The sequence below is a fragment of the Lolium perenne genome, chromosome 7 (assembly GCF_019359855.2).
Source record: "Lolium perenne isolate Kyuss_39 chromosome 7, Kyuss_2.0, whole genome shotgun sequence".
In the NCBI taxonomy this organism is placed as follows: Eukaryota; Viridiplantae; Streptophyta; class Magnoliopsida; order Poales; family Poaceae; genus Lolium; species Lolium perenne.
Window position 1 is genome coordinate 106868413 of NC_067250.2, and position 22956 is coordinate 106891368.

General features: G+C 44.2%; 2 protein-coding genes and 1 long non-coding RNA gene across 3 annotated transcripts in view; 2 read left to right on the plus strand and 1 right to left on the minus strand.

Annotated features, from left to right (window-relative positions):
* LOC127316386 (uncharacterized) overlaps positions 1-22256 on the minus strand; it is a 92861-nt gene extending 70605 nt beyond the window's left edge. The window contains exons 1-2 of the long non-coding RNA XR_011748094.1: positions 22068-22256; positions 21479-21541 (exon numbers count right to left, since the gene is read on the minus strand). This is a non-coding gene — a long non-coding RNA (uncharacterized lncRNA). The remainder of the gene's footprint in view (positions 1-21478; positions 21542-22067) is intronic.
* Positions 15224-15683, plus strand: LOC127316385 (uncharacterized). The gene is made up of 2 exons (XM_051346782.2): positions 15224-15364; positions 15442-15683. Exons 1-2 carry the CDS (start codon positions 15227-15229, stop codon positions 15631-15633), a joined length of 330 nt encoding a protein of 109 aa, XP_051202742.1. The 5' UTR covers positions 15224-15226; the 3' UTR covers positions 15634-15683.
* On the plus strand, positions 20236-21112 carry LOC127316382 (uncharacterized). The gene has a single exon (XM_051346780.1). It carries the CDS (start codon positions 20236-20238, stop codon positions 20926-20928), a length of 693 nt encoding a protein of 230 aa, XP_051202740.1. The 3' UTR covers positions 20929-21112.
* Positions 22257-22956: the final 700 nt, after the last annotated feature.

The window sequence follows — 22956 nt, forward strand, 5'->3', positions numbered from 1 at the left end:
TCGTGGCTCTCGGTACTGGGGGTTTCGCGACGAAGGCTATTTGTAGGCGGAAGGGTAGGTCAGGGGGCGTCACGAGGGGCCCAGGAGACAGGTCGGTGCGGCCAAGGGTGGGGCCGCGCCGCCCTACCTCCTGGCCACCTTGTGGCCCCACTCCGTTGACTCTCCGGTCTTCTGGAAGCTTCGTGGCAAAATAGGCCCCTGGGCGTTGATTTCGTCCAATTCCGAGAATATTTCCTTACTAGGATTTCTGAAACCAAAAACAGCAAAAAACAGCAACTGGCTCTTCGGCATCTTGTTAATAGGTTAGTTCCAGAAAATGCACAAATATGACATAAAGTGTGCATAAAACATGTAGATATCATCAATAATGTGGCATGGAACATAAGAAATTATCGATACGTCGGAGACGTATTAGTTAGTGCCGGAAAATGCATAAATATGACATAAAGTATGCATAAAACATGTAGATATCATCAATAAAGTGGCATGGAACATAAGAAATTATCGATACGTTGGAGACGTATCAGCATCCCCAAGCTTAGTTCCTGCTCGTCCCGAGTAGGTAAACGATAACAAAGATAATTTCTGAAGTGACATGCCATCATAATCTTGATCATACTATCGTAAGCACATGTAATGAATGCAGCGATCAAAGCAATGATAAATGACATGAGTAAACAATTGAATCATATAGCAAAGACTTTTCATGAATAGTACTTTCAAGACAAGCATCAATAAGTCTTGCATAAGAGTTAACTCATAAAGCAATAAATTCAAAGTAAAGGCATTGAAGCAACACAAAGGAAGATTGAGTTTCAGCGGTTGCTTTCAACTTGTAACATGTATATCTCATGGATATTGTCAATGTAAAGTAATATAAGAAGTGCAATATGCAAGTATGTAGGAATCAATGCACAGTTCACACAAGTGTTTGCTTCTTGAGGTGGAGAGAGATAGGTGAACTGACTCAACATAAAAGTAAAAGAAAGGCCCTTCGCAGAGGGAAGCATTGATTGCTATATTTGTGCTAGAGCTTTGGTTTTGAAAACAAGAAAACAAGAAACAATAACGGTAGTAATAAAGCATATGCATCATGTAAATTATATCCTACAAGTTGCAAGCCTCATGCAAAGTATACTAATAGTGCCCGCACCTTGTCCTAATTAGCTCGGATTACCTGGATTATCATCGCAATACATATGTCTTAACCAAGTGTCACAAAGGGGTACCTCTATGCCGCCTGTACAAAGGTCTAAGGAGAAAGCTCGCATTGGATTTCTCGCTTTTGATTATTCTCAACTTAGACATCCATACCGGGACAACATAGACAACAGATAATGGACTCCTCTTTAATGCTTAAGCATTCAACAACAATTGATTTTCTCATATGAGATTGAGGATATTTGTCCAAAACTGAAACTTCCACCATGGATCATGGCTTTAGTTAGCGGCCCAATGTTCTTCTCTAACAGTATGCATGCTCTAACCATTCAACTAGTGGTAAATCGCCCTTACTTCAGACAAGACGGACATGCATAGCAACTCACATGATATTCAACAAAGAGTAGTTGATGGCGTCCCTAGGAACATGGTTATCGCACAACAAGCAACTTAATAAGAAATAAAATGCATAAGTACATATTCAATACCACAATAGTTTTTAGGCTATTTGTCCCATGAGCTATATATTGCAAAGGTAGAGGATAGAAATTTAAAGGTAGCACTCAAGCAATTTACTTTGGAATGGCGGAGAAATACCATGTAGTAGGTAGGTATGGTGGACACAAATGGCATAGTGGTTGGCTCAAGGATTTTGGATGCATGAGAAGTATTCCCTCTCGATACAAGGTTTAGGCTAGCAAGGTTTTTTGAAACAAACACAAGTATGAAGCGGTACAGCAAAACTCACATAAAAGACATATTGTAAACATTATAAGACTCTACACCGTCTTCCTTGTTGTTCGTCTCTTACTAGAAAATATCTAGACCTTAGAGAGACCAATTATGCAAACCAAATTTTAGCAAGCTCTATGTATTTCTTCATTAATAGGTGCAAAGCATATGATGCAAGAGCTTAAACATGAGCACAACAATTGCCAAGTATCAAATTATCCAAGACATTTTACCAATTGCTACATGTAGCATTTCCCGTTTCCAACCATATAATAATTTAACGAAGAAGATTCAACCTTCGCCATGAATATTATGAGTAAATCCTAAGGACATATTTGTCCATATGCAACAGCGGAGCGTGTCTCTCTCCCGCACAATGAATGCTAGGATCCATTTTATTTAAACAAAACAAAAACAAAAACAAACCGACGCTCCAAGCAAAGTGCATAAGATGTGATGGAATAAAAATATAGTTTCACTAGAGGAACCTGATAATGTTGTCGATGAAGAAGGGGATACCTTGGGCATCCCCAAGCTTAGACGCTTGAGTCTTCTTGAAATATGCCGGGGTGAACCACCGGGGAATCCCCAAGCTTAGAGCTTTCACTCTCCTTGATCATATTGTATCATCCTCCTCTCTTGATCCTTGAAAACTTCCTCCACACCAAACTCAAAACAACTCATTAGAGGGTTAGTGCATAATCAAAATTCACATGTTCAGAGGTGACATAATCATTCTTAACACTTCTGGACATTGCACAAATCTACTCAAAGTTAATGGAATAGAAAAATCCATCAAGCATAGCAAAATAGGCAATGTGAAATAAAAGGCAGAATCTGTCAAAACAGAACAGCTCGTAAAGATGAATTTCTAAGAGGCACCAGACTTGCTCAAATGAAAATACTCAAATTGAATGAAAGTTGCGTACATATCTGAGAATCACTCACATAAATTGGCATAATTTTCTGAGTTACCTACAGAGAATTAGGCACAAATTCGTGACAGCAAAGAAATCTGTTTCTGCGCAGTAATCCAAATCTAGTATGAACCTTACTATCAACGACTTTACTTGGCACAACAATGCAACAAAACTAAGATAAGGAGAGGTTGCTACAGTAGTAACAACTTCCAAGACTCAAATATAAAATAAAAGTGAAGTAGTAAAATCATGGGTTGTCTCCCATAAGCGCTTTTCTTTAACGCCTTTCAGCTAGACGCAGAAAGTGTATATCAAGTATTATCAAGAGATGATGCATCTACAGCGGGGTTTGGAGTTTTCTCAACCATGCATTGTATTTTGGATACGTAAGTTTCAGAGGCTCTCTTTTCATTAGTCTTGGGCTTGCTACTCTCATCAAACAAATTTTCAGGTAAAAGCCAAGCATAATTATCATCTAGAGCTTCATGCATTCCTAGGAGCTTACAAGGTATTGGTGCTTTAATCTCCCCACCATCATTAACATTATTAGTGTACTTAATTCTATCCATATCCATCTTTTCAAGTGTTCTTTTAAAATCGGTGAACATACCAAGCCTCTTATGCTTAATAAAAACTTTTATAGCTTCTTTGGCTATATCCTCAAATTCTCGCACTAGGACTTTTAAAACAAAATCTCTCTTTTCTCCCCTCTCCATATCAGAAAGTGTAAGAAACATGTGTTGTATCATGGGGTTGAGACTAATAAATCTAGCTTCCATCATGCGTACCAAACAAACAGAGGCATCTTCATAGGTAGGGACAACTTTCGCCAGGGGTATATCTTTAAGATCTTCATGCATACTAACATGAGTGAAAAATTCTTCTATATTATCTCTTCCAATTATAGACCCTTGTCCCACATGTATATCTTTTAAAGTAAAATTAGGAGGAAACATGATGAAATAAGTAAAGCAAATGCAAGTAACTAATTTTTTTGTGTTTTTAATATGGAGAATGCAAACAAGACAGTAAATAAAGTAAAGCTAGCAACTAATTTTTTTTGTGTTTTTGATATAATGCAGCAAACAAAAAAAGTAAATAAAACAAAGCAAGACAAAAACAAAGTAAAGAGATTAGAAGTGGAGACTCCCCTTGCAGCGTGTCTTGATCTCCCCGGCAACGGCGCCAGAAAAAGAGCTTGATACGCGTACAACACTCGTCCATTGGGAACCCCAAGAGGAAGGTGTGATGCGTACGACAGCAAGTTTTCCCTCAGTAAGAAACCAAGGTTTATCGAACCAGTAGGAGCCAAGAAGCACGTTGAAGGTTGATGGCGGCGGAGTGTAGTGCGGCGCAACACCAGGGATTCCGGCGCCAACGTGGAACCTGCACAACACAACCAAATTACTTTGCCCCAACGTGACAGTGAGGTTGTCAATCTCACCGGCTTGCTGTAACAAAGGATTAGATGTATAGTGTGGATGATGATTGTTTGCAGAAAATAGTAGAACAAGTATTGCAGTAGATTGTATTCGATTAAAAGAATGGACCGAGGTCCACAGTTCACTAGAGGTGTCTCTCCCATAAGAATAAGCATGTTGGGTGAACAAATTACAGTTGGGCAAGTGACAAATAAATAGGGCATGACCATGCACATACATGTTATGATGAGTATAGTGAGATTTAATTGGGCATTACGACAAAGTACATAGACCGCTATCCAGCATGCATCTATGACTAAAAAGTCCACCTTCAGGTTATCATCCGAACCCCTTCCAGTATTAAGTTGCAAACAGCAGACAATTGCATTAAGTATGGTGTGTAATGTAATCAACAACTACATCCTTAGACATAGCATCGATGTTTTATCCCTAGTGGCAACAACACATCCACAACCTTAGAACTTTCTGTCACTGTCCCAGATTTAATGGAGGCATGAACCCACTATCGAGCATAAATACTCCCTCTTGGAGTTACAAGCAAAAACTTGGCCAGAGCCTCTACTAATAACGGAGAGCATGCAAGATCATAAACAACACATAGATAATAGATTGATAATCAACATAGCATAGTATTATCTATTCATGGGATCCCAACAAACACAACATGTAGCATTACAGATAGATGATCTTGATCATGTTAGGCAGCTCACAAGATCCAACAATGAAGCACAATTAGGAGACGACGACCATCTAGCTACTGCTATGGACCCATAGTCCAGGGGTGAACTACTCACTCATCACTCCGGAGGCGACTATGGCGGTGAAGAGTTCTCCGGGAGATGATTCCCCTCTCCGGCAGGGTGCCGGAGGCGATCTCCTGAATCCCCCGAGATGGGATTGGCGGCGGCGGCGTCTCTGGAAGGTTTTCCGTATCGTGGCTCTCGGTACTGGAGTTATTATCGACGAAGGCTTAAGTAGGCGGAGGAGATAGGTCAGGGGGCGCCATGAGGGCCCCACACAACAGGCCGGCGCGGCCAGGGCTTGGGCCGCGCCGCCCTAGCGTGTGGGCGCCTCGTCGCCCCACTTCGTTTCCTCCCCGGTCTTCTGGAAGCTTCGTGGAAAAATAAGATCCTGGGCGTTGATTTCGTCCAATTCCGAGAATATTTCCTTACTAGGATTTCTGAAACCAAAAACAGCAGAAAACATTAACTGACTCTTCGGCATCTTGTTAATAGGTTAGTGCCGGAAAATGCATAAATATGACATAAAGTATGCATAAAACATGTAGATATCATCAATAAAGTGGCATGGAACATAAGAAATTATCGATACGTTGGAGACGTATCAGTGGGTTGGTGTTCTGAAAGTTCTTCAATTTTGATTCAGGGTGATCGTGGTTCCCATGGTCTTGATTGTTCTGAGCTATCTGTTGCAGTGCAGCAATGTTGGCTTGTCTTTCGGCCCTCTCGGCTTCTCGGTCTGCCATCATCATCTGCAATATTTGCATCATTGCGTCCTGGTTGGTGCTGCGGGTTGGTGGGGCCATCTGAACATTGATGTAGATGATAAGATAAGAGGGAAATTTCTATGGTTTGTTTGATTTAAAGTTTAAAAAGTTCACAACTTGAAAACTTGAGTAGTGTTGCAGGGGTAAAAACCAACAACACTTTTTCATTCATACCAAGCATCACACATTACAAAGCTAACACACCGTTGGTTTGAGAACCATTCATTCGTTCTACGATACAAGGGGATCCTGATACAAACTTACACCTACTCAAGTGCTTTAGTGATACTACTCTTCCGGGGGGCATTCTTCGTCTTCACGGGTAATGTGCTTGGCGAAAGGCGAGGGCGTTGTCCAACTCCTTGCGGGTCTTGTACAGCATGAAATCCAGGTATGCCACATAGTGGTTCATCTCCGGGTGCGGTGGCATGGTTATTGGCCTTCCCATGAGGTCATGTCTTGGGTAGTAGAAAAAGCGAGTGTTCTTGAGCTTGTTCACATTCTTCCCACACAGACGGGCAATTGCTTCTTGCATGGCTCTAGCTATTCCCTCCTTCCAAGTGTTTCCCGTTACAGAAAACCAGATAGTTTCCCAAGTTGGGGCTCCAAGCTTTCCTCTCAGATCTGCAGTAACTTCCCACCGGGGTTGTTTTCCCAATGGATTGTTGAGTGGTACTCCAAAGAACTCGGGATACGGGCGTCCTAGATATTCAACCAGTTGTTTCAAATTCTTCTCGAACATGAGGTTTCCTCTGTGGCCAAGCTGATAGGACTTACAGGTGTACTCCATCTGTGAGCAATTTGGATGAGTAAGTTAGAGATGTGATCAAGTGTGCAAATTTTTATGTAGAATGTTCAAGGAAAAGTAGAGCATGAATTTCTTATTTTGAAGAAGATCTCAAGGATAAGAATGAGAATAAGTTTTCATAAATATTCACTTTATTTTTTTGAAACTAAGTTTTTCAGACGTCCATTCTAACTAGGGTCTCCTAAGGTCAAACAATGGCTCTGATACCAACTTGTCAACACCCGGACTTTTAAGTCCAGATGCCTATTATGCCATTCATCGCAATCCCAGGAATATTATTTTTGCGAGACATAATAGATTGATATTACAGAACATCATTCATTACAACACATAAGAGTCTTACAAATAAAAAGGGATCACATGATCCAGTCTCATTACAATAATAGTTGATCTATTGATCAATTACAAAACACATAGCGGAAGCGAAGTAGCGGTTGGGGTCCATCTGTTCCACGGGCAACTGTTGACGTCAGGAGTGATCCTAGTTGTCGTAGACGTCCTGATGTCCTTCATCCTGGTACTGGGGCTCATCTTCATAGTTTGGCCATTTGAATAGCCAGGGACAAAGCCATGAGTACTTTAAAGTACTCACAAACTAATACTAATGTAAGTACTATCAACTATGGTAAGGGGTTCTAAGCTCTAGTTTCATTTTCATAAAGCCAGTTTTATTTCATAAGTATTTTAGTAATCAAAGACTCTTCAATTGCCTAACTAACTCAAGTGGGAACATTAGTGTCATTCCCACAACTCTGTTGTTATTCAAAGTCAAGGTCACCTTTCAATTCAAGTCACAAGTCACCATTCATATTTTTGGAAAAAAAATCTGATGACGGAACAGTATGGCCTTTCCAACTGTCCATGACCGCGGACGCGGCTATTCGAATAGGTTAAACTTTGCAGAGGTTGTACACTTGTGCCACAACAATTGCAATAGTTCTTCAGGGGTAACTGGCCCTGATTTATCGCACTCAGTGCGCGAACTACCAATCCTAACCTTTCATTTACGTACTCTAGTATAGGCACCTCTCCCCATGAGCTTGGCCTCCCGGTGAGAGAAAACCGCCAACCCGGGAACTGCACAGGGCTTGGGTAGGACATTCACCTCATTTCACTTTCAAGGGAGGCAGCCTCGGCATAACCCCTATGACGCTTGTTAAGAGGGAACCCATACTAAAATACATAAGTTTCCAGCTAAGCCTTACCCAGATTTAGGTATTGTGGGGGTACTTAAGAATTGGAATGGTATCGCATCCGAATCCAACCATCAGTTTTGTAAAATTCACCAAGTCCTTCACAAGTCATATTCACCTTCAAAATCTTTCAATAGAATGACTCATCATTCCAAGGTTTTCAAAGTCATTTCATTTCACAAGTTCCCCACTAGAGTAGTCACTTTTAATGTTTAGCACTAGCAACTAGTTATGAGGGGTTCTAAATAGCTTATAGCTTTCTAGGCTAAGTGTGATGCTCTTGTACTACTCCATCACTAAACCAAGTGAATCATGAATCAAAAAGTAACTTTTATAAATAAAATTCAATAAAGCTTGTAAAGTAAAAAAACTTGGGATAGGACCATTAGGCATAAAGTAAAATGTAATGGTGCCTTGCTCTTGTAGAGCTTTGCACTTTGCAAGAATATTAGCTTGCAACAAAATAGTTTGCATTAGTCTAGCTTGCCTTGGTTGGGGTAGTGATCAAAGTTCTCTTCTTCTTCCTCTTGGTATAATACCTCCTCTTCTTGATAGTCTCCGGTACTAGCGTCTATAAATGAATACGAGGATACAATCACCAAACAATACTTAAGTAGTCTTAATTAGCCCTAATGGCTCACACAAATGATCTAGCATCATCATCTACATTACCCAACATTTAGACTAGGGTTTCTTCTTTAGGGTTTGGAAAACTAATTCCTCTTAGTGGAATAGGGATTAGGGTTTCTATTTAGTTCTTTGGAGAAATAATTTCCTCTCATTGGATCTTCTTAAGATTTAATATCCTCAATTCATAAATGTGATATCATGATGACCAAGGTCCATACTTCACATTTATCATTTGAGAAAAATAGTTTAAATGAAATTCATCATCTCATGAAATTTAAATAAGTATTATGATTTAATATCCTCAAGTGAGCAAGTGTGAGACCATATAACTAAGGACATCACATTACTTCATAACACTTGGGAAGATGATTTAAAGGAGGTGCTACACCTCATAGATTTGAAATCCTAAATTTTGAAATAGTTTAAATGGACTAGTATTAACTACATAGCCAATTTTGATTCTAGCCCATGATCATATGCAGTACCCATATCATATTTTTGCATAAAAAATTAGAGTTGTTGAAATGTGAATTATGAGAGGTGGAATTACCCCAAAATTCACTATGGTTGATTTCCTAAATTTATTTGAATTCTGAAAACTCTCTGACTTGTTATTTTTACTATTCAAATTCTACAACTGAACTTGGTTTGAATCCAGTGTGGTTGGATGGAGCATTTCATAGGCTTTCCAACAACATCAAATTCACTAAATTTGGCCAAGTAGATTTGATTCTATTTGATTTTGAATAAAGCATCTGCAAGTGAATTTGAATCAAATTAATTAAACAGAATTTGAAAATGTGGGCCTGCGTGGGAAAACTTAACGGGCCAGCCCAGTAACGCTTCAGCGCTCAGTGGGCCGCCTGAAAGGTGGGGCCTACGCGTCAGTGCGTTTTAAATGCCGAAGCGGTACGCAACGCTGCGGTGCGTTGGATTAAAAGAGGATCGGACGGCTGAGCGTCGTCACCTTCCTCGACATGAGCTCGCCGGAGAGCGAACCCTACCGGCGGACAGAGGGTCGCGATAAGCGGCTTACCGGCGTCTAGCGAGGTCGGCGAGGCGGGCAATCGACGTTGTCGATTAAGGTGAGTCGATGGAGGGTCGCAGGAGGGGCTGAGGTGGTCGCAATCGACGGCGTCGTCGAGCTACCGTCGCGGCAGACTCCAGCAAAATTGGGACTATCTACGGCACAATGTGAAGGAGGAAGGGGTCGAGCAGAGCAAGTGAAGGGAGAGGAGCGAGCTGGTGTGGAGAATTCCTCAAGGGGGTGCCTCTATTTATAGGGGCGCGAGGTGCTACGGGTGCACGGCGAGGTCGAGCATGGCTATGGCGATTGGGACGGCGAAGGGGCAAGGCGAGGTGCGCGTGGCGTTGCAGGCATCATGGCGATCCTGGTGAGCTTGACGTCACGGCGAAAGGTGGTCTGAGGCGTGCTGGCGACGTAGGCGTACTCGCAGTACCGTGGCGGAGGGCGATGATCATGGCGACGTCTACAGGGCAAGGGCATCCAATGGTGCTTGTCTGGGCGTGTACTGGTGCGGTGTGGAGGGCGCGTGTGCCAGGAGAGAGGGGGAGGAGGACGACAGCGACGAGTGCAGGGCGTGCACCATCGCGTCCAGAGACGTGCCAGTGCACGCTCTGGCGCGTCTGTGCGTGGTGATCACGATGGGGCCAGGGCGTTGTCGAGTTCCTCTTGACGTGGGATCGTGTCTAGCATGCTCGGCATTGTCTGGTGAGTCTAGATGACAAGGTCAGAGAAAGAGGAGAGGACTAGGGGCATGTGAGACATGGTGGTGCTCAATTGGATGGCATGGTGTGGCATTGGGGGTTCAAAGCTTCTCCATAGGTCAACTCTGGCATGGTGATGATCAGTGATGTGAGGTGAGCTCCTTTGACATGGTGAGGGTGACCAGGGAAGGAGGAGGACAGGGGTTGGCATGGTGATGTCATTTTGAGTGGCATGGCATGGCATGGTCCTTGTGTGCACTATTTTCTTGGTCTTTGCGTGCTGCAAGATTGAGTGTGGTGAGGTGCATCTAGTTGACCAAGTGGGCATGATAGGAGAGGGCTAGTGGTGTGACATTTGATTAAAGTGAAAAGTGTATGTGACACATGCATTGTCCTTGGCATGATTGTGTTTGATGATGATCGTGCAATGTTAGGTCACTTCCTTGAGGTGCTTTTAGGGTACATGGTGTACTATCAAGGAGTACAAGACAGAGAGGGAAAAAGTAAAAAGGGGTTGGAAAAGTGGTTAAATAGTGGTTGTACTTCCTTCTTACTCTATGTGTACTTCTTCTCTTTAATGCAATGATCTCTCTAGTATTTACCTTTGATCAAATTTCTGCATGGATGTGTTCTAAATGATGTTGGGCAACTATGTGTGGCATTGGTTTGAAATTTGGAGAGGTTTTGTGAAAATTCAAATAGTGGAGGGAATCTAGAATTTGTTTCAAGGTGGCATCTTGTCTTGACTAAATGGAGCAATGGTCATAGCTTTGGTCAAAGTGGTCACCACGAAAAATGTTCATCTTGATGAGGTCTTGGATGAGGTGCAAAGAGTTGTTAGGGTTTGGTTTAAGAATCTCTTAAAAAAGGGCTCAAAGTGGGTATGTTGTTAAAAATGGCACAAGTGACCATTATCACATGCCACATGGTTTTTGATTTTTCTTTGATTTGATTTGATTTCTCTTGACCCAAATGGTTGTTGATTGTTGAAATGGTATAGATGAGTGATCCAACCATTCACAACAAGTCTTAGGGTCAAGATTCTCAATTTCCCAATTTGGCTATTTACTCTCATATGCCTCTATGGCATTTTTATTTTCTTTTAATTTATTTTGTTTTCACCTTGGATTTGATTTATTGAGCACTAGGTAGGGTTGATTAATGTTTTCAAAACATCTACACAAGGTAGAAAGGTCTAAGTAAAAGTTTCACAAAAATAGTCATAGGCACATATGCCCTTTTCTTATTTAATTTCTTTTTATTTTGTTTTAACTTGGGTGGTGAAAAGGATAGGGTTTAGGGTTTAAGATCCTTTCAAAATACTTCAACAAACAATCATGGCAATATCACAACATATAAGCATGATCACTATGTATCAAACTTAATTTAATAAAAGTTTTTGTTGGTTCCAAAATTTGGAAATAGGGAAATTCATTTTCTCTTTGTTTGAAAATTTGGGATGTTACACGTGCCAAGGGTGGTGGCGGCTCCCTCCAGGCATCCGCAACAGCGGGCAACGCAAGCTCGGCCCGCTCCTGGCTGCGGATGGGAGGCTTCAACGTTAACGGCGACAGCCTTGGTGCCAAGTTGGGTCGGCGATGGCGCCACTTTTGAGGAGGACACCAGGTAGTGGGATGGGCAGGGGCAGCACAAATGGCTAGTTGCAGGCGTCGGGGCAGTAGGATGTCCATCCCGCTACGCCCTCTCTCGTGGTGGTGCAGGTGCTAGCCGTCGTGTGTCCGCATGCCCGAGTTCTTCACGGTAGATTCCCACTCTTCCCCAGTTTCAGCAGCGAGCAGAGTTTGGACGCCGGGACAGCGGCCTTGGTCGGTGGGAGCCATTTTGGTTGGCGGGTGTGCCACTAGCTCAGGTGCTGGCTAGAAACCACGATCGCGGGGGAGATGTGGTGGCTGGCGAGCAGCATGTAGTGGCAGTGGTTCGGCCGTCTCTTCGGTCGGTACCCTTTGTAGAAGCTGGGTAGTTATCGCCGAGGGGAAACCGTTGCCCGCTCGGGCCACGACGTCGACGTCCGTGGACACCGTTACCTTCTTGAAGGCATCGCTGAAGCTTCTCCTTGTCCTTCTACGTGCTCCGGGTGAAAGCCCAAGATCCTCTGATCGAATGATGATAGCGCTCTGGTGTCGTGCTCTTCTTCAAGACTCTCTTGGAACATTCTACGGGCGGCTCTCCGTGGGTTGTGTGGCGGAGGCGCGTTATCTTCGGATGGTGGCTCTTCGGCAAGGCTTGCTTCGTGTGTGGTGGTCGGCCTCTAATGGCGATGAGGTCTGTTGAGGGCGTGCGTGTTTGATGACTCGCTCTCTGTGTGAGCTCCGGCCCAACACTATTGTTGTTGTAGCTTCTTTGTAGTTCATGTGGGTGTGTGGATCGTTCTTGTAAGCTGGGTTTAGTATCATGTACCTTTTTTCACCGTTGGCGTTATTAATTTAAGAGCCTTTAGGCCTTTTATCTAAAAAATAGAGGGAGTATGAGTTATATGATAGAAATGTTCACATGTATCAAAAATTGTTCTTGTATCTAGAAAATAAATGTTCATGTATTTTCAAAAAATGTTCTTGTATGACATAAAAAATCAAATAAATAAAAAAGATTTTTCATGTATAATATTATATTTGTCCGTAAAAGAATGTCTTGTACTTGTCTAAATCTTTTTATGTAACTCCCCACTACCTGATTTTTTGGATTCTGGTGCCTCAATTTCTGGCATCCCACATATGCTTCGCTTCTGTCGGTAACGGATGATTCCGACTGATATGGGCTAGGTTACGTTGGCCCGCTTCAGACTAGCATGGGCTGGTCTACGTTGGTCGTTGGCCTGCTCGTCGTCGAACCAACGCAACCCTTCAAAAAACAGAACCGGCGCCTATGTTCGTCTTCCTCCGCCATCGCGAGAGACCCTCCTCCTCCCCACGAATGTGCTGCGATAAATTCGACCATTGAACCTAATAAATCCAAGCCTTTAAAGATTGAAAACTGCTCAATGGAGTTCATCCGTCGCTGCCGTTTTCTCCAGCTTAAAAAGCACGACATGGTACCATCCGTCTCCACATCAAACATGGCAGCTTCCCCGCGCCTCCACCGCGCCTAGCGGCCTCCACGCTGGTACCTGCTGACTCCCCACCCTACTTCCTCCTTCCTTTTGTGCAATTCCTAAATCCCTCAAGTATCCCTTCCCAATCTGGCAGGTGATCCCCGGCTCCGGATTTCGTCTGCTCCTACCTCAAGACCTTCGGATTTCTTGGGATCCCAATCTGGCAGGTTGATCCCCGACCATGGATTTCGTCTGGACATTGGGATTTCTTGCGGATTCATTGGGATTTCTTTCGGATTTATTGGGATTTCTACCGGATTAATAGACACTGAGCACAGTGCATTCCTCCATTGGTACTCCTCTTAAATTTTAATTTATGTTTCATGGCACAATATCAGTCAAACTTTGGCAAGCAATTTCTCTCCAGCTTACCTTTTTTAGCTACGCACTGTATCTTGAACCACACTTTTGGCTGAATTTACTGAATCCAGTAGTAATGCTGGTTTTATTTGCCTATTATAAAACTACATGAACTGCATTATTTTTCAGTGTGTATGGCATGACTAAATGTCACTTTGTTACACCGGTGTTAAGGTGTACTGACCACAAAAACGAAACATGTTTAATACTAACATGTTTTTGACATTGATAAGGATGAAATGATGCAGCCTCAAATATCCCTTCTGAAGGTTGCGAGCGTCTTCTGGTCTTAGCTGAGCCAACAAGGGTCTATCAACCGTGCTCCACTTGGTAAGAACATCTCCACTCGTCCCCCGAACAGGCCCCCGGCGAGCCTTTTTTACATTCGGACGGCGTAAATCGGCCCAGTCGCCCCCCGGTTCCTCGTTTTCGTCCGGATTTGGCCCTTCATCCATCCGGCGAGCCCACGCCATCCCCGGTCCCCCGGGGCGCGCTCGGGGACTCCGGACGAAAGATTTTGGCGCGAAACGTCGTGTGGACCCGCATAGTCGGCGACAGGAAAACCAAATCCTGTCGATTTTCCCTCCAATTTGCTTGCATATCCCCATTCCCTCCAATTTGCTTGCATATCCCCATTCTCTCCCGCCGAATTCGGCCATTCTCCTCGTCTTCCAGTTCCAGTTCCCGGCGGCGTCTTCTCGTCCACCACCACTCTCCTCCTCTTCTTCTCATCCACCACAATGCCGCCGAAGGCGCCGGCGAGGAAGCCGCGGGCGAAGAAGGAGCGGCCGCTGGGCATGACGAACGCCGAGTGGGCGGCGGACGAGAAACGGCGCGAGGTGGAAACAAGCGGCAGGGCGGAGAGGGTGAAAAGAGCCGCCGCCAAGAGGGCGGCGGCGGCCCAGGACGAACAAGCGAGGATGATCAGCATGGCCATGAGCTGCGGCGGCGGCGGTGGCATGTTCCCCGGCCAATGGCCGACGCAAGGTACAACCAATTCCCCGTCGTCCTTCTCCCCTTCGCTGTACTCGCCGTCGCCGCCTGCCGTGTTCCAAGAGGGCGCCTACGTCCAACCGTCCAGGTCCACACCGTCGCCGCCCGAGCTTGACGTCGGCGGCGGCGGCCAGTTCGAGGGCACCTCGCCGGCCCTGCGACGAGGGCCGCTCCCGTTCGGTGCGATGGCGGCGCCGAACGAAGAGGAGATCCACGAGATGATCACCTCCGGCTCCGCCGCCGCCGCTGCGAGCCCGGGGTTCTTCATGGCCGCCGCCGCTGCGTGCCCGGGGTTCTTCACGCAAGAGGAGGCGAGGGCGATGGCAGCTGTGGCGGCGCGCAACGAGCATCGGGAGGATGTTGCCGACGGAAGCCAAGCCGTCGAAGAAGAAGACGAGGAAGAAGAAGAGCCAACTCAAGCCGCCGCCAACCAGTCGAAGGGGAAAAGAAGAGGAAGAAGGACTCGCCGCCTGCCGAACCGCGTATCAAGTGGACGCCGAAGGAAGAGGACTGCCTCGCCGAAGCTTGGATGACCGTGTCCACGAACGGCATAATCGGGGCCAATCAGTCGTTCGACACATATTGGCTTCGAGTGAGGCAGGCGTACGAGGAACGCAAACTCGTCGATCCCTACTTCAACAAGATGAACATGAACGTGTACCGGGGAGACAAGGCAATGGCCACCCATTGGGGGATCATGCAGACGGCGTGCAACAAATGGCACGGCATACAGGAGGAGGTCGACAAACGGCCGATCAGCGGCCACGACTTGGAGCAAAAGGTATGCTCCGTCGACCCTGCATCACCGAGGTACATCGTCGTTAGCTGACCCGTATCGCCGTGCTCTTTTTTCCCCAGCTGCGCCGAGCTTTGGACATGTACACGGACGACACCGGCCTGCAGTTCAAGTTCCTCAACGTCTACGCCCGCCTCGAGAACTGCGAGAAGTGGAAGGAAACTCGCACGACCCTCTCGAAGAGCAAGACCGAGCAGTACAACCCCGACGCTCCGGCGGCTTGCGCGGCGGAAGGGCGCCCTGAACTCGGCTAGAAGAAGCTCAAAGAGCTCAAACGGACGGACAATCCCGCCGACAGGATGCAGGCGTCGATCGACAAGTGCTGGGCCGACTTGAGATCACACGCCGACGGGGGGAACGACAAGTTCGACGGCAGGTGGCGGGAGATGCTCGCCAACCAAGGCGTCCGGATCGCCCTGCTGAAGACGACGGCGGCGGCGAAGAAGAGGAACACAGACTTGGCGTTCCTGATGGGCGGCGGCGACATGGAACTGATGGACGAGGAGACGAGGAATTGGTACCAGGGCCACCGCAGCGACATCCTCCGAGCCACTCCGGCCAGTCCTTCTTCGTCTCCGCCGGCTCCTACCTCGACTTCCTCACCATCTACCTCGTCGACTGCGGCTGCTTCGACGTCCACTGCCGCTGCTTCCTCGTCGGCTGCCGTAGCCGCTTCGGCCACGGCGTGTGAGGAAACTGGTCCGTCGGACACCGCCGTGCCGGCCGGGACTGCCGACGAGCCTGTTTCCGTGTAATTTCCCTCCGATCGCCGATCTGTGGCTGATCCTTTTGCTCCTTTTGCCGATCAACTGGCCGTACTTGTAGCGCGGGACAGCGCTTTGTTTGAATTTAAACTATGTCCGCCGAACTCCGGGTGGACGACTGGAAATACGGTACTCCCCACGACTTAATTTCGTCCAATCCGGCGGTTGTTTCGTCCGGATTTAGGCGTGGGGAGCGCCAACGAGTGAGGATGCTCTAAGGAACACACCGGCACAAGGCGTGGAGTACATCATGAGCTTCAGGTTATAAATAAGTTTAGCTAAAGGACCAGTCAGCTTAGAGGCATGTGAGTCTGTTCATCATCCTTTTATCCAAGCTGGGGCAATTTCCTTTCTCTACAGGGTACAGGCTACTGCTATCTATCATCACGTTTCTCTTGAAGCACAATACTCGGGTACAGTTAGTCCTTGATACTCGGACATAGTTAGACATTTTCCACATGTTTGGACATCTATGTAACACTACAGTGTGGCACAATATTCAGTTATAACTACTTATTATGTTTCTCTGTCAACAATAAGCTTTGTGTTCCTCTTCCACTTACGGGGGAAGAAATCTAATTAAGTCAATTATCTTATCTCCTTTCTGATGATTGCTAAATTGCTCAAGGTAGCATAATTAAATTGCATTGTTGCTTATTTGGTTTATGCAAGTAATGCTATTCTAACTACAGACTTCCTGTTGCTTGCTAAATTGCTCAAGGTAGCATGATTAAATTGTATTGTTGTTCATTTGGTTTATGGAAGTAATGCTATTATAACTACAGACTTGAAGGGAATTTTTATGGCGATACATCATATTTTTTTTAAAAATGTTGCTAATTTATATGATATAAAATTTCCGCAGCAACGCGCGGCTTAGAAACCTTCTATGGACGGATAGAGTAATACACATCAAAATAACTTGTTCTCGTTTCTGAAAAATATTTCCTCTTGTAATTTTTAGGACATATGTTTACCTATAAGGAAAAAGTAAAATAAATAAATGAACGCACTAAAAAACTAAAAAATAAAATGGGCCACCATTAGGGTGTACATGCACATAACTGATGGCCGTGTGCAGCTAATATAATTGTGTAACCTGACAGCATGATGCTAATCAATCTTTTTTTTAAACCATGATGCTAATCAATCTTAATTATATATGCACCCGAAAATCAAATTACACGGAGTCACAGATCGTCTGCAGATTGCAGCTGGTAAGAGCCAACGGCCGCACGAATGCAGTCAACATGCAAAGTCGTAGTATTAGCAGCGGTTCATCAGACATTTATTCTTGTTGCGAAAGGCCCAGATTTGTTACAAAAGCTGTAAAATGGATATACAGAGAAGTAGAGAACATAACAGAAACAATTTACAAAAAAAAATACTGAAAAAAATCCTGATTCCTGGCCATCGGTGGTGATCAGTTACTCTATCTGCTTCAGCAACACTCTCTGGAGCTGCACAAGAGAATATTCGAGTTATGCATCGAGCTGTGTTGTCAGACAGGTCACTCGTCCCTAAGAAAAAAAGCACACACCACTAACACCGCATTCCACGATGGAGCCCTACAGGTCAAGAGAGCCACCTATTGCTTCCACCACTAAGTATCAACCACCAGGAACCACAGCTTCCTGATCATTTCATTTGCATGCTTGCAGATCTCATGATCTTGATCTCATGACATTAAATTACAGGTATATGCTCGTGCACAGCTGCAGATGTCGCTGCTAGCAGCACCTGCGCTGAGGGCAATCGATCCAGAGAAGGTATGACGAGACCCAGCAATAGAGAAAACCCCCTTGCTTCTTCTTGCCGACAATAAGTAGGACATGACAATGTGAGAGGCCTAGCTAGCAGCACCTAATGCACCCTGAGATTGCAAAGGATCACATGTAGTAGTTAATAGCACTAGTAGAAATATGCAAGCGATGCTCACCACATGAACACACCGTGTTGCGTGGGGGAGCCCAGAAGTCAACTGTTCCTCCACCACCAATAAGCACTAGCTCTTTCCCTCAACATCTCCCTCCCCACTCACCAATCTCATGATCTCGATCTGGATCTCACAATAGACTACACGCTCGTGCAGATGACTCTGCCGCCCATAGTAGAGACATGACAGGGTGATCAAAAAGCTCAAACACAGACTGTTAGGGATGCTAGTTGCACTGATCATGAAACATAAAAAAGCATCAGCTTGTCGTCCAGATGGGTGGCTTTTATTCCAGAAGCACTACAACCCATCAAGGATGAGATTCATGCTGTCTGCAGACTGCACGGTCACCCACTGCATGGCTTCTGCTTATATAGGGAGGTAAACCATACCGGTCGAGCACCATTGCAACACAGTTTCTTTTCTCCGAATCTCTCTCTTCCATTTCCAGATACATAGAAAGGACTCCATTTCCCGTTCCAGCCATGGCTAGTCATCTCAGATCTGTGTGTGCGCCTTCTAGCTCCTGCTCCAGCGAAACCAACAGCTCCTGCTCCAGTGAAGTCACCTTCTGCAGATGCTCGATGGGTTCAGAAGGTATGTAGGTATGCACAACAACATTGAGGAGCTATGTTTGCAAGCGGCCAAATTATCCTTTGCCAAGAGTAGTGAAGGAAAGTTATGGAGCTGGAGATCGAAAACTCTCTTCCACTTTTAACATCTGCAGCGCCATCCAAGAGCTTTTCAGAGCTCAGGAATTATTGGTTCTCAAGAAAGGAGATGATGTAGCTGTTAAGGCCAAAAGACAAGCCTTCATCTACAGGCAAATAAGGCCTAAAAACAGTCAAAGAAAATTGGCTGCAGGGTGGTCAAAGTGTTGGCAAGCGAGGCCCGTTGCTCGATGCTTGAATCATCCACGTAGCTCCTATTGAAGCAAATTGCGATGCTGAGTTATACCAAGTGGTCTATTGTCACCCAAGACATTTCAGAAGAAAAGAGTTGTATGCGACGAGGAGCAACAACTGAAAACAGAATTCGATATTGTTGATCTTCAGAGCAGTATTGAGATTTTGTTCAGGAGATTGCTCCAGAGAAGAGTTTCTCTTTTGAATGCTCGAAGCTTGTATGGATGATACCACACCTCTGATTCGCTGTGATTGGCATCCACCTTTTAGACAGTCTGCTGATAATGATGACAATTTTCAATGCATAAATGGGAGTTGTACTGAAGTATACTTGGCTGAGAAACAAAAAAAAAATGGGTCCATTTCTTGTTGTCAATTTACTCTTTGTGCTTGCAGAGCCTTAACTCACACCCTATCTTAACAGGAAAAAATACTAATAAATTATGATCATCGTTGACCGTCATTCAAGCAGCTAACGCTGTTTATAATGAATATTAAAATTATTTACTAAAAGATGGTCATATTATTCAGATGGTAGCTATCACACAAACGAACAAGGATCCTTGTGCGGTGGTCGGGCTATTGATCGCTAAAGAAGGCCAATTCCAACACTTGAGGTTGACCACACACGTAGCTATAACAGTCTACAATATCTTGAATCCAGAGGCCCAAAAATGGCACAACCATGTATCCTAATACCACAAGTTTTTTTTCCTTTATTTTAATTGCCAAGCTGGGTTTGCACAAAATTTGTCACAAACAAAATTTCTCATTTTCATATCATTCTCAATACACTAACGAAACCCGATTGATTGATGAAAGGAGAGCAGCCAGCAAGGCATGCTCACAGCTAAATGCTAGATTAGCAATCAATTAAATAATGCCTAGAGCATGCAATTATGCAAAGGTCCACTAGCAGACTACCACACTGCTGGTTCTTGCTTCCAGTTGCAAGAACATGATAATGTGCTAGCGCGTCTTGAGGACAGAGGACACGCTAAAATATGTACTAAACAGGAGACGACTTTGATGCTGTAACCGCTACCCTTATGCCAGATCTGCATCCATGGCAGACAACATCTGGAAAAATAAATGGCACGATTCTTCGTGTCTACCTATCAGATAGTCTTGCTCGTATGCTTCTTCGGTATAAATAGGCCTCATAGGAAAGGTAAGACACATCAAACATAAGTGATTTGTCTTCCTTCTCACTTCAACCACAATACAGAGAAAAAAGCTTCAATATCCAAAATGGCTTTCCACCTACGATCGATAAGTTTGCCTTCAAGGCCTCAGGCCAACGAGGCCGAAGTCGAGCAAGAGCTGTTGAGCCTAGGGGCAAGCATATCTTCCCCCAACACCATCAGCACGGTATGTGATGGTCTTAGGAGGCTTGGAGACATCTACAATGGTGTTGAAGAGATTGTTGGCCTGCCAAGCAACCAAGTCGGGAAGATGTTGGATGGAGAGATGGAATGCTCCCTTGAGCTGTTGGATCTGTGCAGCACCATGCAAGAGATCTTCATGGAGATGAAGGCCATCATTCAAGAGTTGCAAGTGGCTCTAAGAAAAGGAGATGATGTAGCTGCTCAAGCCAAGATCCAGTCTTATTCTCGATTGGCGAAGAAGGCCCAGAAATATTTCAAGAAGACCGCGAAGAAGGCTACTTCTGTGAGTTGCAGGATGGTCATGCTATTGACCAAGGCTAGAGAGATATCTGTATCTCTGCTGGAGTCTTCAGTCCATCTTTTGTCGAAGGAAATCAATATGCCTAAACAGTCTCTTGTCTCCAAAGCATTTCACAAGAAGAAGGCGGTTGTTTGTGAGGAGGAGCAATTGCAGGCGATAGAGTGCAGTATTGGAGATCTTGAGAATGGGGCAGGACATCTGTTCCGGAAATTAGTCCAGATCAGGGTTTCTCTCCTAAACATTCTTAGCTCATAGATCACTCCAGACCACTCTTGGTATACTGTGATTGGCATCCGCCTTTTTGAGGACTAGCTGATCTTGGTACAATTTTCCCAAGATGTAATTGTGTATATAGTATGTATATAGTACAAATATACAGAAATTAAAATAGAGAGAGAAACAAAAGTTTTGATCCATTTGCCCATTTCATGCTTCAAGATGTGTTATTTGATCTAAGTATATAATTTGTTGCAATATCCTTGGTTCGTGGATCTTATTGGGCGCGCACTAAACATGACAGGTCGAAGTCACAAGGGCTAAGCCTGTTATTAGCAGAAAAAACAAATTTAATCACCAAGATTCCCCACCACCACCACCACGTGGATTTGCATTCTGGCACTGGAGTTAAATATTTCTCGTTGCAGAACGCAAAATTTTAAAATAAAAGTAGTTTCTACAATCTTCATCCATTTCATTCAAGCATGTCACAATGTACAATATTATGAATCGAGAGGCCCAAATTTTCTTAATAAGAAGAATACTAATCCATACTGACAAATGATGATTTTGCCAATTTAGTTTGTACCTCACGCCTGCTCAACCTCATAATTTTGTTTGAAGCATCTTGCAGTTACATACCGGGTCCAAGCTGCAAGGCAAGCTTGCAATTAAGACAACATATTAGCTGGCCAGATTTCCTCCACAATCACACAGCCTAGACTTTGTTTTGCTTTGTATTGTTTGTATACATCGATGCTATGAAAAATGAGCTCTCCATTAAGAAAAGACAATGAAACAGATAACAAATTCAGTTTTTCGTTGGCCCAGCTGTGGTGGTTGTAAAACAATTTGATTTTTTTTTTTTGAAACCTCGTGTAGCTCTAATGTTAATGTATAAAGCATCCATATTATTTGAGCACATACGTATGTGATACTGTATTACAGTGTGGTGTCCACGAAACTGAGTACTGAGACCAACCAGATGTGTTCAATGGGTGGGAAATCTCATGAAGACCGGATTAATTTTAATATGAACAGTAGGATTTTCAATCAATCAAATAATTAGACGCAATGACCCAACAATTTTGCAATCACTCATCAGCTCAGAGGTAGAACCAAGGTAGGTCACAAGTCGTTGCAGCACACAGAGAACTAAGATCTAGCTAGTAGCGTACCATGGTGGGACTTCTGGATGCCTCGAGCTCTGCCGGAGGCCGCGGATGTCGCCGGAGGTGGATGGCGCTGACGCGCCGGCGCGGTTTCTCCACTCTGTCGCCGCCTTTGCCTTCACGGGCGGTGGAGGAAGCGGAGATGGTAGTAGCCCCTGGGCTTCATTTGGGCTGGTATACATTCCAGTTTGGCTCTTACTCCTGAACCCTGAAGGCTTTCAATACACAGGCATCTCGCGCCGCCCATTAAACAGGTACTACATTCCCTCAAAAAAAAAAATTAAACAGGTACTACAATTTTCTTTTGAATCTTGAAATATATATTTATTTTTTAAAATACACTTCACTATTAAAGAAACAATATTGTCAAAATATGCATGTCATGCATGTTTTAATAAAGTTGAGACATCATTTTGCGGACGAAGGGAATATGAGTTATATGATAGAAACGTTCACATGCATGTATAAAAAAATGTTCTCGTATCGTAATAATAAATGTTCATGTATTTTTTTAAAAATGTCCTTTGATGACATAAAAATGAAATAATTCAAAATGATTTTTCATGTATAAGACTACCTCTATATGATACATCCAAATTTAGACAAATCTTAAACATCATTTCCTTTTATGGATGGAGGGAGTAATACACATCAAAATAAATTGTTCTCGTACCTGAAAAATATTTCCTCTTGTAATTTTTAGTATATCATATGTTTACCTATATAAGGAAAAATAAAAAAGTAAAATAAATAAATGAACGCACATAGGAAATAAATTAAAAATAAGATGGGTCACTATTAGGTACGTGCACATAATTGATGGCCGTGTGGAGCTAATATAATTGTGCAGCCTGACAGCATGATGATAATCAATCTTAATTATATATGCACCAGA

Bases quoted from the DNA above. Each gene is read 5' to 3' on its own strand.
- LOC127316385 (XM_051346782.2), top strand. From the start codon at position 15,227: ATGAACATGAACGTGTACCGGGGAGACAAGGCAATGGCCACCCATTGG. The intron at 15,365-15,441 runs GTATGCTCCGTC...TTTTTTCCCCAG, and splicing joins GCCACGACTTGGAGCAAAAG to CTGCGCCGAGCTTTGGACAT.
- LOC127316382 (XM_051346780.1), top strand. From the start codon at position 20,236: ATGGCTTTCCACCTACGATCGATAAGTTTGCCTTCAAGGCCTCAGGCC.